This window comes from Peromyscus californicus, unplaced genomic scaffold, assembly GCF_007827085.1.
Source record: "Peromyscus californicus insignis strain IS unplaced genomic scaffold, ASM782708v3 Scaffold_4__1_contigs__length_199733344, whole genome shotgun sequence".
NCBI lineage: Eukaryota > Metazoa > Chordata > Mammalia > Rodentia > Cricetidae > Peromyscus > Peromyscus californicus.
The window spans coordinates 176,054,529-176,072,748 of NW_026294562.1; the positions used below are offsets into that span (position 1 = coordinate 176,054,529).

General features: G+C 48.5%; 1 protein-coding gene across 1 annotated transcript in view; it reads right to left on the bottom strand.

The window, feature by feature from the left end:
- Positions 1-5,952: 5,952 nt before the first annotated feature.
- Vrk3 (VRK serine/threonine kinase 3) overlaps positions 5,953-18,220 on the bottom strand; it is a 31,592-nt gene continuing 19,324 nt past the window's right edge. Inside the window, exons 10-15 of the mRNA XM_052714075.1 lie at positions 16,833-16,925; positions 15,681-15,813; positions 14,604-14,724; positions 12,520-12,578; positions 7,330-7,489; positions 5,953-6,746 (exon numbers count right to left, since the gene is read on the bottom strand). Coding sequence (XP_052570035.1) covers positions 7,341-7,489; positions 12,520-12,578; positions 14,604-14,724; positions 15,681-15,813; positions 16,833-16,925 — 555 coding nt within the window. The 3' untranslated portion in view covers positions 5,953-6,746; positions 7,330-7,340. The remainder of the gene's footprint in view (positions 6,747-7,329; positions 7,490-12,519; positions 12,579-14,603; positions 14,725-15,680; positions 15,814-16,832; positions 16,926-18,220) is intronic.

An 18,220-nucleotide genomic window follows, 5' to 3' on the forward strand; every position in this document is an offset into this window, starting at 1 on the left:
ACCCCACTATCCTGGTACCAATTTGTCTTAGGGTTCTCTACTGCTGTAATGAAACACCTTGACCAAAAGCAAGTTGGGGAGGAAAGGGTTTATTTGGCTCACACTTCCACATTGTAGTTCATCATTGGAGGAAGTGAGGACAGGAACTCACAACAGGGCAGGAACCTGGAGGAATGGACAAACGGCACCCCAGCCCAGGGTTCTAGGTAACATGACACCCTTGCTGGGGATGAAGGTAGGTGAGAGCACTCCCAGCCAGCTGCATCTGTCTAAGCAGACAGCCCGTTTGGGAACTGGAGTGAGCTGGTTTTGGTATTCTCTGCACTTGTGGCAGGGTCTCAGGAAACAGGATGTTACAAGTCTGGGGCGCTCAGAGATTCACCATGACCAGGAATAAACTTCAATAAGGGGAGGCTTTTATCAGACACTGGCACCAGGACTGATTTACCCGAGAGCACTCCTAAGATGCAGCCCCCAGCCATATCATCCCAGGGTTTAGAAAGGCAAACTCCACAAGATTACATGCAGGCAGGGGCTTATTTAAACATCTGTGTCCTGCGGTTGTCCGAGTCATCTTTTGAGCAAGTTTGATTACAATGCCTTTAATCTCAGCACTCAGGAGGCAGAGGCAGGAGGTTCTAGTGAGTTTGAGGCCAGGCCTAATCTATAGAGCGAGTTCCAGGACAGCCAGGGCTCTGTAATATAGAGAAACCCTGTCTAGAAAACAAGGAAAAAGCTGGGCGGTAGTGGCTCATGCTTTTAATCCCAGCACTTGGGAGGCAGAGGTAGGTGGATCTCTGTGAATCTGAGGCCAGCCTGGTCTACAGAATGAGTTCCAAGACAGCCAGAGCTACAACACAGAGAAACCCTGTCTCGAAAAACAACCTCCCCCCCCCCAAAAAAAAAATCCATGCTTCCCAAAGCTTGTTCAGGGAGTATGAGGAAGTGAAGTCATGGGAGCACTCTTGGGAGTGGGAAGGACCCAGGGGTGACTCAAGAACTGCCATCCCTAGCATGAGCAGTCTGCAGAGCAGTCCTCATGGCTGGGGGTGTGCGTTGTCGCCTTTTCTGGTCTAGGGGCGTGAGGCCCAAAGGGCTCTGGAGAGAATCTGCTTCTGGCAGACCTTGTTCCACCCCTTTTGAGAGCTGGCCAAGGTAGTGGGAGGAATGGCAGCCAATGCTTGCCACAAGGGAAGCAATGGAAAGATGGTGGCACATGACCTCTGACCCCTCCTTTGCTGTCAGTGCTCAGGCAGACTGAGAAAGGCAAGCCAGCAGCTTTGATGGTGTCAGTTGTGATTGCCACCTCTCAAGTTTATTTTTTTTTAACTCTTTGGGGCCTACCACCCAGCTCCCAAATAAATACATAGAGACTTATTCTTACTTATGAATGCCCGGCCTTAGCTTGGCTTGTTTCTAGCCAGCTTTTCTTAAATTATCTCATTTCTCTTTAACTACTATTTTGCCTCTGGGCTTTTTACCTTTCTTTGTTCCATATACCCCTCTTTCCTTCTTACTCCGTGGCTGGCTGGGTGGCTGGGTGGCTGGGTGGCTGGCTGGCTGGGTGGCTGGGTGGCTGGGTGGCTGGCTGGCTGGGTGGCTGGGTGGCTGGCTGGCTGGGTGGCTGGGTGGCTGGGTGGCTGGCCCCTGAAGTCCTCTTCTCACTCCTCACTCTTCTCACTCCTCACTCTTCTCAGTCCTTGCTCTTAAGCCTAGATTTCTCCTCCTATTTATTCTGCCTGCCTGGCAGGCCTGCCTCTCTCTCTCCTGCTAGCTATTGGCCAACTTTATTAGACCAACCAGGTGATTTAGACAGGCAAAATAACACAGCTTTACAGAGTTAAACATATGTAACATAAAAGAATACAACACATCTCTGCATCATTAGACAAACATTCCACAGCATAAATGACTGTAACACACCTTAAACTCATATTCCACAACAACTTCTCTTACTCAAGTACCTCATGTGGAGGATATTTTTATTTTTAATTAATACTTTGGTTTTTCCCTAAGGAAATAGAAGCAGTCATTAAAAGTCTCCCAACCAAAAAAATCCTAGGGCCAGATGGTTTCAGTGCAGAATTCTACCAGAATTTCAAAGAAGAGTGAATACCAATACTCCTCAAATTGTTCCACACAACAGAAACAGAAGGAACATTGCCCAAGTCTTTTTATGAGGCTACAGTTATGCTGACACCCAAACCACACAGAGATGCAACAAAGAAAGAGAATTACAGACCAATCTGCCTCATGAACATTGATGCAAAAATACTCAATAAAATATTGGCAAACTGAATCCAAGAACACATGAAAAAAATCATCCACCATGATCAAGTAGGCTTCATCTCAGAGATGCAAGGATGGTTCAATATATGAAAATCTGTCAATGTAATACACCATATAAACAAATTGAAAGAAAAAAAACCCACATGATCATCTCATTAGATACTAAAAAAGCCTTTGACAAAATCCAACACCCCTTCATGATAAAGGTCTCAGAGAGATCAGGGATACAAGGAACATACCTAAACATAATAAAGGCAGTTTACAGCAAGCCAACAGCCAACATCAATTTAAATGGAGAGAAACTCAAAGCGATTCCACTAAAATCAGGAACAAGACAAGGCTGTCCACTCTCTCCATATTTATTCAATATAGTACTTGAAGTTCTAGTCAGAGCAATAAGACAACATAAGGAGATCAAGGGGATAGAAATTGGAAAGGAAGAAGTCAAACTTTCACTATTTGCAGATGATATGATAGTATACATAAGTGACCCCAAAAATTCTACCAGGGAACTCCTACAGCTGATAAACACCTTCAGTAAAGTGGCAGGATACAAGATGAACTAAAAAAAAAAATCAGTAGCCTTCCTGTATACAAATGATAAATGGGCTGAGAAAGAAATCAGAGAAATATCACCCTTTACAATAGCCACAAATAATATAAAATATCTTGGGGTAACTCTAATCAAACAAGGCAAAGACCTATATGACAAGAATCTTAAGTCTTTGAAGAAAGAAACTCAAGAAGATATCAGAAAGTGGAAAGATCTCTCATGCTCTTGAATAGGTAGGATCAGCATAGTAAAAATGGCAATCTTACCAAAAGCAATCTACAGATCCAATGCAATCCCTATCAATATCCCAACACAATTCTTCATAGACCTTGAAAGAACAATACTCAACTTCATATGGAAAAACAAAAAACCCAGGATAGCTAAAAAAAAATCCTGTACAATAAAGGAACCTCTGGAGGCATCACCATCTCTGACTTCAAGCTCTACTGTAGAGCTATAGTAATAAAAACAGCTTGGTATGAGCATCAAAACAGATACGTGGATCAATGGAATTGAATTGAAGACACCAACATTAATCCACACACCTATGAACATCTGATTTTTGACAAAGAAGCCAAAATTGTACTACTGAAAAAGAAAGCATCTTCAGCAAATGGTGCTGGCATAACTGGGTGTTGATATGTAGAAGAATGCAAATAGATCCACATCTATTGCCATCCACAAAACTCAAGTCCAAGTGGATCAAAGACCTCAACATAAATCCAGTTACACTCAACCTGACAGAAGAGAAAGTGGGAAGTAGCCTTAAACACGTTGGCACAGGAGACCACTTTCTAAATATAACACCAGTAGCACAGACACTGAGAACAACAATTAATACATGGGACCTCCTGAAACTGAGAAGCTTCTGTAAGGTAAAGGACATGGTAAATAAGACAAAAAGGCAGCCTACAGAATGGGAAAAGATCTTCACCAATCCCATATCTGACAGATCTCCAAATATATAAAGAACAAGAAACTAGACATCAAAACACCAAATAATCCAACTAAAAATGGAGTACAGATCTAAACAGAATTCTCAACGGAAGTATTTCAAATGGCCAAAAGTTATTTAAAGAACTGCTCAACATCCTTAGTCATCAGGGAAATGCAAATCAAAATGACTCTGAGATACCATCTTACACCTGTCAGAATGGCTAAGATAAAAAACACTGATGACAGCTTATGTTGGAGAGGATGTGTAATAAGGGAAACACTCCTCCACTGTTGGTGGGAGTGCAAACTTGTTCAGCCACTTTGGAAATCAGTATGGCGGTTTCTCAGAAAATTGGGAATCAATCTTCCTCAAGATCCAGCTATACCAATCTTGGGCATATACCCAAGGAATGCTCAATCATACCACAAGGACACATGCTTAACTTTGTTCATAGCAGTATTATTCATAATAGCCAGAACCTGGAAACAACCTAGATGCCCGTCAACTGAAGAATGGATTAAGAAAATGTACATATACACAATGGAGTACTACTCAGCAGAGAAAAACAATGACATCATGAAATTTGCAGGAAAATGGGTGGAACTAGAAAATATCATCCTGAGTGAGGTAACCCAGACTCAGAAGGACAAACATGGTATAAGATAATAAGAGGATACTAGATATAAAGCAAAGGACAATCAGACTGCAACCCACAGATTCAGGGAGGCTACCTAGCAGGGGGGACCCTAGGATGACTGTGGCTTATAATAAGTTATGGTTTTGCTCAATCACTGGGCATGCTGTAGTGGAACATTTCACTATTAGGATAAGAATTTATACTGTATCAAGTTAATGAAAGAATATGCTGGCTGTACTTTCAGGAGGGGAGGCTAAAATCTTTTTATATGATGGATTAGCCTATAGAAAAATGTCTCCCCCAGACCCTTATTATAAGCATGTCAATCTATAAAACCTATCTTTATGGAAGGTGTCACATGTAGGCAATCTATAGAACCAAAGAGTTTCAATGTAGTCATGTCTTAAGCTTTATTGTGCATAATGAGTTAATTATCACCATGAAATTTTTCACCAAATTGTGCTGTGCTTAAATATTCCTAAAATAAACTACTCAGGGTCAGACTTCCAAAGTTTGAACCAACACTGGCTACTAAGTCTTGTTGCACCAAACTACCTTCTTGCCTCCTGTGGGTCATTACTCTGCTGGACAAGGTAGTCACAGGGACAGACCCCCACAATCATAGTGTTTTATCACAGCAACAGAAAAGTAACTAAAACAATGTGTGTCTGTGCACCGTGAGTGCAGGTGCTCATGGAGGCCAGAAGAGGGCGTCAAGTCTCCTGGAGTTGCAGTTACAGATAGTTGCGAGCTGCCTGACCTGATGCTTGGAACTGAACTTGCAAATGCAATAAACACTCTTAACTGCTGAGCCCTCTCTCCAGCCTTGAGATAAGGAGTTTGTAAAAGAGGCAAATAGGAACCTTGGAAACAAAAACTCAAGACATAAAATCTTAGGAGGCTGAGGCAGAGGGGTTACTCTGAGTTCCAGGCCAGTCTATGCTGCACATACAAACCACGCCTCAAAAAAATAAAATACCACCAGCTTATCACCTCACAATGGACTAGGTCAAGTAGAAGGAATATCAGAGTATGAAGACAAGTCTGAAGTAATATCACATGCAGACAAAGAAAAATAAGAATGAGCCAGGTATGCTGATCCACACCTTTTATCCCAGTACTCAGGAGGCAGAGGCATGTAGATCTCTATGAGTTCAGCCTGGTCTACATAGTGAGTTCCAGGACAGCCAATAATTCATAGTGGGGTCCTGTCTCACCTCTCCCAAGCAAACAAACAAAAACCCAAAACTGGATACTGAATAGAACACAGACCCCCGGGGCACTATTACAAAGATCAGACTCCAGTGAGAGTCCAGTTCTCCTCACTTAGAATGGTTATCCACAAAACAAAGCACAGCTGAGCAGAGCACTCCAGGCCAGCGAAGATGGAAGGCAAACGTAATTCTATCCACTGTTGGTGGAACTGGAAAGTTGGGAAGCAACTATGCAAACCAGTATGGAGGTACCTCAGAAAATATAAAACAAAATTAATGAATCCTGACACACTGAAGGAAAGGAAGTCATCACGCCAGGAGATTCCCACAGGCCCATGTTTATTGCAACACCAGTCACAATTTGTTAAGCTGTGAAATCAGCCAGATGCATAAATAAAGAAAATCTTGGGTAGGCGGTGGTGGCACACACCTTTAATCCCAGCACTTAGGAGGCAGAGGCAGATCTTTGTGAGTTCGAGGCCAGCCTGGTCTACAGAGTGAGTTCCAGAAGAGCAGAGAAACCCTGTCTGGTAGGATGGAGTACTAGGCAGATGGATGAAAGAAAGGTAGCTGAAGGATGGAAGCATGAATGGATGTATGAACAGAAGGCTGGAGGTGTGACGGTGGCTAGATGAAGTGCCATACTGTCTGGACGGCTGACTGACGTTAGGAAAGTAGGAAGGAGCAAGTTGGAAGATTGTTTGATTGACATTTTCTTGCTGTGCTAAGGCTGGTCTCTGCCCCTTGGGCTTTGTGTGTGCACTATCACTCTGGCCCGCTGGAATGAAGGGATTGAGTGGCTGGGTGAAGAGGAGAAAGCTTCTCCCAGAACTGTGAACACTGGACTCTCCAGGCATTGATTAAAAACAGTTTATTACGGAATCACAGAAATGCCCATGGATGGAGGGCCCTAGGGAGTGGTCACTGCGGCCACCAGCATCCAGTCACCTCCATTCACAACTGTGGAGGGATGAGGAAGTTTCACATTATGGGAGATGACTCAGGTTCTCCAACACTGAGAGGGCTGCTTCGCATGTCTTTTAGGGGTATATGAGTTCAAACAGAAAGCCTCGACATACTACTTCACATTCTATTTCAAGCTGCAAGTCGGAAGCTCTGTAAAATAATAAACATGGTTGCAAGGAACTTTAGGGTGTTAAGGCCCTCCGTGCTGCCACACTTCTGGGAGGCACTGGAGGGACACTAACAATGAGGGACAACAGCCTTGAGGGCTTGCAGTGTGGAGGCAAGGGGTCTGAGACAAGGCAGCGCAAAGTCAGTCACTGCTGATGGGGGAGGCAGGGCTGGGCAGGAAGGTGGCATGAGGTGAGTCATGAGGCGAATGGGACTGGCATTCCATTTCAGCATGCCATTGGGCATGTGGCACTGGTAACCACAGCACTCTGGGAGTAGGACAAGAGGATCAGGGGCTCAAGGTCAGCCTCAGCTACATAGAGTTTGAACTTCATGAAACCCTGTCTGAAACAAACAGTAAAAGTGGGGCAGGTACACATCATCACACCTGGGTGCCCTCAGAACGTTCTGGCCACCACAGATCACCCAGCTGAGTTCCAGCTGTCTGGTTTCCTCTTGAACTGATTTAAGGAGCCCATGGGGGTCTACGAGGAGCTCGGCCTGGGGCAACCAGTCCCTCACAAGCCTGGTTGGGGGTAAGGGGTTAAGACAACAACCTCCTCACCTGGATTCCACCTAAGGCACCATCCTGAGGTCCAGGGGGTCATAGGGTGACACCCGCAGATCCTTCAGCAGGGCTTCTAGACTGTTCCTCAGCATGGCATAAGGCGGCTTCTCCTCGTAATTGAGGGCCATCACCACCTTCAGGTACTCCTGCAGGGTCTCTGTGGTTAAGACACCCAAAAGCACAGGAGGGCTGAGAGGTGGCATCCACAGTCCCCTGTGCTCAGTGCCACTTCAAAGTCCCCATGTCTGCTGTCCATGTATGGGAAGCATCAGTGGATGGCAAACACCAGAGTGCTCACCGGTCAGTGTCAGCAGCTGTCACTTGGGACCAATCACCCACCCCCATCCACTTCCCATTCCATACTACTTCACAACAGATTTCTGTGAGGAAAACCTATGTGCCCCTCTAACATGACGCCTGCAGCTTCTAGCTGAGGCAGGATGGGAATGTGAGCAGAGTGCACAAAAGGAGCCACAGAGCAGAGAGAAGCAGATGAGCATCACTGTGACCAGCATGAGCTGCACACAAGCCACGAGTTTTCTTTGAAAAAGGTTTCAACCATTAGAAAAAGAAAAACAATGTTTAGTTCACGGCAGCATAAAAAGAGGTGTGCCACACTGCAGGGAACCGTGGGGTTGGCCTGGCCTAGCTGCCTTGAGAGGCATGCATCCTAGATTGTTCGGGTTAGAGCTCATGGCTCCTGGGGCACTGCATGCTTTTCAGTTCCTGAGAACAGAGGCACTCCCTCAGGCAGTGAAGCATTCAGGCTGCTTTGTGTTTCTCTGTATGTTCCCTTAGTAGTGGAGGAGGCATGGAAGCTCGGCAGGACAACTGGTCTCAGACATTAACCTTGTGTACTCCGTAGAGCTTGCAACATCATCATATCCTGGCAACTGCAATGTGTTGATCCTGGCAATTGCCACTATATTCTGTTTCTGGTAAGGGTATACAAAGTCTGATTGCTCTCAATAAAACTGTCACAGCCTCAGTCTTGCTGTGGCCCTCCAACTCAAGCCTGGTGTAATTTCTTGCCAGCCATATCAGGTAACCTTGGCCTGTAAGTAAGTGTAGAGGCTTACATCACACAGCTTAGAAGAAAAGGGCTCTTTTTTAATTAAAAAAAAAAAAAGCCTATAGAGCTTTACTCTGTAGCCCAGGCTGGCCTGGAACTTACTATGTACCAGTATGTAGCAGAGGCTGGTCCTGCCAATCCTACTGCCTTGATCTCTTGAAAGCTGGGGAAACAGGATGATACCATGATGGTACCATTTTTTTTTTTTTTTTCGAGACAGGGTTTCTCTGTGTAGCTTTGCGCCTTTCCTGGAACTCACTTGGTAACCCAGGCTGGCCTCGAACTCACAGAGATCCGCCTGGCTCTGCCTCCTGAGTGCTGGGATTAAAGGCGTGCGCCACCACCGCCCGGCTGATGGTACCATTTTTATTACCACTGGTTTTTTTTTGTTTTTTTTTTTGAGACGGAGTCTCTATGTAGCCCTTGCTGACCTAGAACTCACTATATAGACCGGGTTGGCTTAGAACTCACAGAGATCCACTAGTCTCTGCCATCCAAGTGCTGGAATCAAAGGTGTGCATCAACCACACCTAGCATGATAATGATGACGTGTGTGTGTGTGTGTGTGTGTGTGTGTGTGTGTGTGTGTGTGTGTGGTGGGGGATACCCTCAGAGAGCAGGAAGAGGGTCTTGGCTCCTCTGCAGTTGGAGTCACAGACAGTTGTGAGCTATACAATGTAGGCCGAGGAAGTGGACTCCAGTCTCTGCAGAGCAGCAGGCATTGTCCAGCCATCTCTCCAGTCCAGCGGTACTTTCCCCTAACATTTACTTATCGTGTACGTGGAGGTCAGAGGACAACTTGGGGAAATGAGTTCTTTTATCCTACCACACAGCTCCCAGGGCTTGAACCCATCATCAGACCTGGCAGCAAGTGCTTTTACCCTGCGTCAGGTCAACACCCCCAGGGGGATATTTTTTATTTTCTAGTGCGTATGCTATTCTCTATGTGCAGGTCTGTGTGTGTCGAATGCAGACGTCAACAGCAGCTGCCTCCTCTCAGGTGTCATTCTCCACCCTGTTTTCTGAGCAGGGCCTCTCACTAACCTGGAGCTCACTGATCCAGCTAGAATAGCTGGCCATCAGGGCCCAACGATCCACCGGTCTCTGCTGTGTCCAGCAGTGGGATTGTAAGTGCTGTGCAGGCTTTTCACATGTATGCTGAGATCCAAACTCACAATACGCTGGAAACTAGATGCAGTAAGCGAGGCTGGTATGCACAGCACTCCTGCCCCCACAACAGACATTCATCTCTCCTCCCTCAGCATTGAATGTTACTTCCCACCTCCTGGGCGGCCTTAGACTATTCTGGGCTTATGAGGAGTCTACCCCACAGCGCCACTGCACAGCAGAGCTGAAGCTGTCTGACTGGAGCCTTACACCTCCCAGTGACTGACAGATGGGAAAAGCTACAGGGAACAGCCACAGAGGTTGCGCTACAGTGAAGACCAGCAGATGAACCACATACCACCCAACCCAAGCCTCTAGATCTAAAACAAAATCTGGGGCTGGAGAAATGAATCAGAAGTACATCAGGCTTGGATTAAATTTCTAGTGCCCACATATTGGGTCACAAACATCTGTAACTCCAATTCTAGGGGACCTAACACCTCTTCTGCCCTCTATGGGCACTGCACATCCTGGTGTACAGATATATATGCAGGCAACAAAGTCATACCTATGAAATAAAAATAGACTTTCAAAAAGAGCATCTGGCCGGGTGGTGGTGGCCTATACCCTTAATCCCAGCACTCGGGAGGCAGAGACAAGTGGATCTCTGTGAGTTTGAGGCCAGCCTGGTCTACAGAGTGAGTTCCAGGACAGCCAGGGCTACACAGAGAAACCCTCAAAAAACCAAAAATAAATAAACACCTAAATCAACAAAGCATCTGTCTCAGGCCACCGCTGAGGTGACAGCCACCGATGCACATGCTCGCCGTGCTGGCACTGACAAAGGCTACTCTGTAAAGCAGGGCTGTGGGGGGCGGGCAGGACGCTCCCTCTTTCTTTATACCACACAACTCTCTTTGCTTGAAACGTTAAGTTTCGGAGGTAGGACACTGGGACCTCACCCTTGCTTTTCAAGCACCCCACTATTTGGTACACACAGTCCTCATTGTGCCTTATAAAAACGTTTAAAGATTATTTATGATTTATGTGTGTTTATGTGCACCCTGTGTGTGCATTGCCCACGAAGCCAGAAGAGGGCACGGATCCCCTGAACTGGAGTTACAGATGGTTGTGAGCTGCCATGTGGGTGCTGAGAACAGCACCTAGGTCCTCTGGAAGAGCAGTAAGCACTGTTTTGTTTTGTTTTGTTTTGTTTTTTGGAGACAGGGTTTCCCTGTGTAGCAGCCCTGGCTGCCCTGGAACTCGCTCTGTAGACCAGGCTGGCTTTGAACTCACTAGAACCGCCTGCCTCTGCCTCCCGAGTGCTGGGATTAAAGGCGTGCAGTAAATACTCTACCACTGAGCCATCTCTCCACCCCCTTCCTCCTCCTCCTCTTCTGACTTCTAGTGTTCATCCACTAGATTAACTTCATGACTACAAAACCACCACCTCAGCTTTTTAAATATTTATGTGTGCATGCACGTAAGCATGTTCATGTAAATGCAGGTGCATGTGTGGCTCACCATGCATGTAGAGGTCAGACAACCTTGAGTGTTGGTCCTCACCCCCACCCTGTGTGAAGCAGTCCCTCTTGGGGTGCTGCTGTGTGCATAGGCTAGCTGCCCATGGACTTCAGGACTTCTACTTCTGCCTTCTGTCCCAAAGTGGGAGCGCTGGGCTTAGAGAAATGTGTACTGCACCTGGCTTCATGTAGGATCAGGGGATTTGAACTCAGGCCTTCACACTTACATGGCACACTTTACCCACTGAGACATCTTCCCAGACTATAATTCAGTTTTGAAGTCAAAGACACTATGTACTTTTTAATTACAAAAAAAACCTGACCAAATCCTACAAATGGCTGGAGGCATATGCCTTTGGTCTCAGCATTTGAGGGCGGTGGATACAAGTGAGACCCTGTCTCAAACAACAAAATCCTACCAGTACTCATGTAAGAGACCTCCACAATCTACCTGTCTCAAACAAGGAAAACAAGGGACCCAATCTGGGTACTATAATTCTATTAAAAAATTACAGGGTCTGCCGGGCAGCGGTGACGCACGCCTTTACTCCCAGCAGTTAGGAGGCAGAGGCAGCAGCTCTCTGTGAGTTCGAGGCCAGCCTGGTCTACAGCGTGAATTCCAGGGCAGCCAAGGCTACACAGAGAAACCCTATCTCAAAAAACAAACAAAAGTTACAGGGCCATCAATATGGCTCAGTGGGTAAAGGCGCTTGCTACCAAGACTGACAACCTGAGTTTGATCCTCAGGAAAGAGAGCACTGAAGGTGTGTTCTTACCTCCACACTCATGCTGGCTCTCTCTCTCTCTCTCTGTCTCTCTCTGTCTCTGTCTCTCTCTCTCTCTCCTCTCTCTATCTCTCTGTCTCTGTCTCTCTGTCTCTCTGTGTCTCTCTCTGTGTCTCTCTATCTCTCTCTGTCTCTGTCTCTGTCTCTCTCTCTCTCTCTCACACACACACACACAGGCACAAACAAACAAAAGTAAAAATAAATAAATAAAATGTAAAGCAAGGTATGTGTATGCAGGCATGGTGCTTGCCTGTGATCCCAACACTTGGGAGGTAGAGGAAGGAGGACCAGGAGTTCAAGGACAGCCTGGAGTACACAGTGAGTTTGAGGCCAGTCTAGGCTGGTATAGGAGACCCTGTACCAAATTAAATAGATAAAATGTATAAAGTTCAATTAAAAGTAAAAGGAAACAAAAGGATGTGTAAAGGCTGGGGATGTGGCTGGGTGGTGAGCACTTGCCTGGCATGCACCAGCCCTGGATTCCACTCCCAGCTGCAAAACAACCCAAGAATTATGTGTGTGTTTTCACAGTTATCGTTGGGAGACATTATCCATTTTTACATGGTTTTGTTTGTTTGTTTCCTACAAGCAGTACACACAGTACACATGGAACTGGGAAAACCCAAAGAGGAAAGACACAGTAGGTAAAGAAAGGCCCCCGGCCACGAGGCCCGGCTGCCTCTCCCCATTTAGGACACACCTGAGGCCCTGCTCCTGCGGCGACAAAGTCCCACGAAGAGCTCGGGGCTGTCCAGGAACCTTCACGGGAGAAGCACATGGGAAAGGAGAGTGATGTGTTAAGATGGAGTGTCCTTGATACATACATACACACACACATACGCATGAGCACTCACAAACACATCCAAGGCCCACACTTCTCAAGCAGGGTATTCATGTTTTACCAGATTTGCTGTGAGAACTCAATTAGTGGATCCAGAACCACAGCTCTGGATGGCAGTGTTGAGTGTGGGGGAACTAAGGGTCCAGTTCCCAAAGCCTCTGCTCAGAGGAGTTTCATCCACCAGTTAATATGCAACCTTCATAGTATTATTAAAGTTTTTGTTTTTTGAGGCATAATGTCATGTGGCCCAGGCTGGCCTTTAATTCACTCTGTAGTTAAGAATGACCTTGAACTCCTGATCCTCCTGCCTCTACCTCCTCAATGTTGGGGTTACAGGTGTGCACTACACCTGGCTCATGGGGTGCTAGGCAGACACTGTACTGACTGAGCTACCTCCAGGCCTAGGAATCTGCATGTTTGGTGACTGTGTGTGAGCTCACAAGTGAACACCCACAAGACTGGATTAGTTATTACAGATACCTTCAGTAGGAATTCACAATATGACATGTTCTAATGTGTGAGGATAGCATACACACACACACACACACACACACACCCCACTTAGGAAAGACAGACAGTGCTTCTGGACCCTCCCCAAGTCCCCTGCCCCACCGCTTCTCTAGTCTAGACGGCCAGGCTGGCTTCCCCTTCTTCTCTCTCCTGCTCCCAGCCAAGCTTTCTCAAGCCCATCCTCCTGCTTCTCAGTTCCTATCATGCTCCTGTCCTGGCTATGGGCCCACTTCAGGCCTCCTGCTCTGTGACTCTGTAAGGGCCCTACGGTCTCTCTCTGACCAGGTCCAGCTCTACCCCTCCAAGCTCACAGCCTGCCTGGGGCTTCCTAGTGCAGAGTTAAAATTCAGGAACACAAATCCCCACCAGCAGCTCCTGTGGCCTGGTCTCCATCATATCCTTCACGGTCCCACGCTCCTAGACCCACAGGAGGACCCACTGCCACTCACTGCTTTCTGCAACCTGGGAAGAGGGTGTCTCTGTTCCCTCATTGCTCCAGGCCACCACCCTCACCTGCTCTGGCTGCTTCTTGCTCCATGACCTCTGTGTCCACACTCAAGCCAAGGCTGGCCCACAGTATTTCTTACAGTTTATGGCACCACTTTATTATTATTGTTGCCAGGAGATGTGGGAACAGAATGTGGACATAAGGAAACTAGATGCACGTTGGAGGGTCGAGGCTCTCCACCTGAGACATAAGCCAGCATAACTGACTAAGCTGCAGTGTTGGTGGGCTCCCACCAACATCGAACTGTCCTTGTTGGCCAAGTGCACAGCAGAGTGCCTCGTTTCAATGCCATTTTTGCTGTGCTTGGTGTCACATAGTCCCCAGTCCCAAACAGGTTTCCTGCCGCTATCCTAGGTGCTGAACGGCAGTCCTAGCTCATGAACTTGCAGTTTTTCTTGGTGCTGAACCCCCAGTATACTGCTTCCCTCTGTCTTTCTTACCAACTGCTTCAAGAACAATTGCTAGGACCTGAAGACTCACACTCTGAGACCAAGGCATTAATCCTGGGGGTATGGAGGCAGGGTGGCTAGGGGTGCATGCCCTGTGAATGCAGCCTGTGAATGAGTTGTGGTGTCTTGCATGCAATGAAGCCCTGGCCACTCACCTCCTAATGCTCACAGCTTGTGACTCGTGCTAATTATGTAGCAGTTCATGGTGAGCGAACAGCAGGGCTCAAGAAGTAAAGGTACTCTCCCAGCGTTCAGAGCAGTGCAGCCAGAAGCCAACCCTGGGCGGCCCGGCATAGCCCACACACACTCTCTTCTGCTGGAACATACCACAGAGAATTCACTTGAGGCTGCAGAGGGCCGTGGCTCTGTGGGTGGCCACCTTTGCATCCCTCCCACTCCCTGCTGGGATCTGAGTTCTTCCCCTACCTGAAGAAGTGCCTGGGCTAGTACTGGGTGCTGCAGACGCTTACACTTACTTCTGCTTCTGCCTAGTGATCTCCTCAGTGTTGGGAAGGCAGTTTGTCCATGGCAGGGACCCATAAAGCCACTTGAGCATACAGTAGCCCAAGGTCTGGAGGTCGCTGCGGCGGGAGGGCCCTGGGGAGAAAGGGGAGAGGTGGGGGCTCAGTCTGGATGCTCCACCATCCAGCCCTGGAAGACTGTCTTAGCCATCACTGCTCAGCCCCCAGCCCCCCTTATTTTCCCCATTACTCTCACACACTCTGTTGCCTGTCACCTACATCAGTACCCCAATTCCTCCATCTAGTCATCTTTTGTTAATACACTTATCCAGTGAGCTCTGGGGGCCTGTGCACCAGGCCTGGCCTCTCATCTCCCAAACGGACAGGAGTGCATTTCCCAGACAGTTAAGTGGGAAAAGACGCAGCATGGAGCTACCTCATCCTAGCGGAGACAGGACAGGGCAGAGAAGCCAACAGTGTGGGGCCAACACTTTCCGTTTACCTCCTAACTCACTGTTCAGGTAGCTGTGTGCTAAGTTAAGTGCTAGCAGCCTCACCGCCTGCCCCTGGTGCAGTACAGGCACCACGCTGTTCAGGGACCACAGTCTGATGAACGCACAGACACAGGCAGATGGATGATACTGAGATTCAAGAAAGAGGGGCTGGAGAATCTGCCTAGGGCTGTCACCCCTCCTGCACACTTCCCGTGGATAACAGGATCCTCTTCTTGTTCAATGTTTAACTCTCATGACACCACAAAGATCTCATGGTCCAGTAATGGATGGCCCCATTTCTACGCCTGCATTCCTAGGTGACTCAAAGGCAGCCTCATCACCTCTGCCAGGTTGGTCTCAGTCTCTGAGCCTCTGGAAGTACGACAAAGCTGCTGTCCTCTGTCCTAAACCCCAAATCCCCACTGCTCAAAGGCCACCATCCAGTTCTCCTCCTTGTTGCTGAGGGTGACAAACCCTTCACATGGCCAGGACATTGTCTATACTCCCAGTCCCCATCATGGCACCCTTACAACCCTCGACTAAGAACCCATAAGGCTGCCCCGGACGAGAACCGAGTGTCAGGTGCTGGGCCTCTCACCGCATCCCTTGTGCGTGTCCACACTAACGAACTCCAGGTCCCCCTCATGGGGGCTCCTGCTGCCTTCTCTGTAGGCCACGTGCTTGCCACCTGGGCAGTAGCGGAAGGTGAAGCCATAGCCCACCAGGGTCACCTGTGGACAAGGAGGCACACAGACCTTGGTGTCAGACTCCAACGTGGGCACAGAGCCTGTGCCAGCAGCTGCCCGTCTAATCCCCGACAGCTGTAAAGGGAGGACGTGGGGCTGCCTACTGGTTGCAGAAGGTCAGGCATAAACGCAGCTGCATCCTGCTTTGGGCCTCAGGTGAGACTGACCATCACGGTGGACCAGGGGTGTAGTGGGGACCGCTCACCTCAGTGGCTGGGGAGCAGAGAGAGCAATGGAGGGGAAACAGGGACAATGCAGGATACATCCTTGAAAGGCATGCTCCTGGAGCCCCACTCCTGATCTCCATCACCTTGCAAAGACACCCCCAAATGATGGCTCCATCAATAAAGAAGTCTCATGTGGTGGCAGCGTCCTTTGATCCAGGCACACACAAACCTCAACTCTAAGGACTGAACTTAACACCTAAGCTGCTTTGTTCTCTTGACTTTGCCTGGCCTCCCAGCACTCCACCTGCCTCAGCTTTGAAAGTACTACCAGCACATGAGCCTTTGGAAAGATGCTTCATATTCAAATTGTAACACTGACTGTTTTTGGAGATAGGGCTCATATACGCCAGGCTGACCTGGAACTCCATATGCATTTGAGGATGACTGAACTTTTTGTTGTTGTTGCTGTTGTTTGAGATAGGGTCTATACATAGCCCTGGCTGTACTGGAACTCACTATGTAGACTAGGCTGTCCTTGAACTCATAGAGATAACCTGTCTCTGCCTTCTGAGTGTTGGGATTAAAGGCATACACCACCACATCTGGCTTAGGGTGACTGAACTCCTGACCCTCCTGTATCTACTCCCTGAATGCTAGGATGACAGGTGTGTGCCAACATGCCCAGTTTATGTGGCTCAGAGACGGAATCCAGGGTTTTATGTATTCTGGGCAAGCACTGCACCAATGGAGCCACATCCCAGCACCACAAAAAAGGGTGTTTGTGCGTGTGCGTGTGCATTCATGCATGTATGTGTGTTGGAGGGGTCTGGCTCTCACCTGGCTTAGATCCTCTGGATTCACAAAGACATTCTCAGCTGTCAGGTTCCCGTGAACATACTCATTTTCATGGAGGAACTGTAGAGCATCCAGCTGGAGGAAGAAGGCGTTGAGGTAGTATGACTGACAGGGCCATGACAATGGGAAAGGAGCAAAACTGTCAACCTAGGGGTCACTGCAGGGGTATCCTGTCAACCCGGGGGTCACTGCAGGGCTATCCTGTCAACCCGGGGGTCACTGCAGGGCTATCCTGTCAACCCGGGGGTCACTGCAGGGCTATCCTGTCAACCCGGGGGTCACTGCAGGGCTATCCTGTCAACCTAGCGGTCACTGAAGGGCTATCCTGCTAACCTAGAGGGCACTGCAGGGCTATCTTGTCAACCTAGGGGGCACTGCAGGGCTATCCTGCCAACCTAGGGGTCACTGCAGGGCTATCCTGTCAACCTAGGGGTCACTGAAGGTCTATCCTGCTAACCTAGGGGGCACTGCAGGGCTATCCTGTCAACCTAGGGGGCACTGCAGGGGGTATCCTGCCACATTCTAGTGTAGCATGAGGAAGTTCACTGTAGTAGCATCCTGATCCTGGCTCAAGTTAGACTTCCTGAAGAATTCAGCAATTACCAGGCATGTGGTGCCTGCCTTCCACCCGCCTCCGGTGCAGACTTAGCGCCCTCTGTAGGGGTACCTAGCGCCCTCCGACTGTTGAGCCCCTCACTGAGGTTCTAGCAGTAGCTCTGCTGCTGAGCTACATTCCCTCCCAGCAACTTCCGCTGCATCTCCAGCTCCAACTTTACACTGAGCTCTGGACTGTCATGAGGCTCCATCCGGGTGTCAGTCACACCCTGCGTCTATCTCCAGACCCCTCCTTGACCCTGGGGCCACTTGTTCTTCTAGTATCTCTCCTTCCCCGGCCAGGACGCTCTGCCAGCCACACCCTCTCCACCTGAGCCTTCATCTTGCCTCTGGTTTCCTTGTTCCAGCTCTACCTGGCACGGCCCGAGGGTCTTTCTGTCTCACCTGCCCAGCATTCCTATGGCTCCCAGCATGCCCTGCTCCTTACCTGGTTTTGCGACTCTGCGTGATGGCCTCTGCACACACTGACCCCAGCCCCACTCCACTCCAGACTGTGCTAGGACTGGGCCTCACCTACCAAGCACATCACCCCCTTGGTGCTCACATCGGCAGCTATATGATGATCAAGCTGCTCATTCTTCATTAAGCAGGGTCATTTCTTTTTGTTGTTGTTTTGAGACAGGATTTCACTGTGTTGCACTGGCTGTCCTGGAACTCACTCTGTAAACCAGCCTGGCCTCCAACTCAGAGATCCACCTGCCTCTACCTTCCGAGTGCTGGGATTAAAGGTGTGCACCACCAGGGCTACTGGCAAG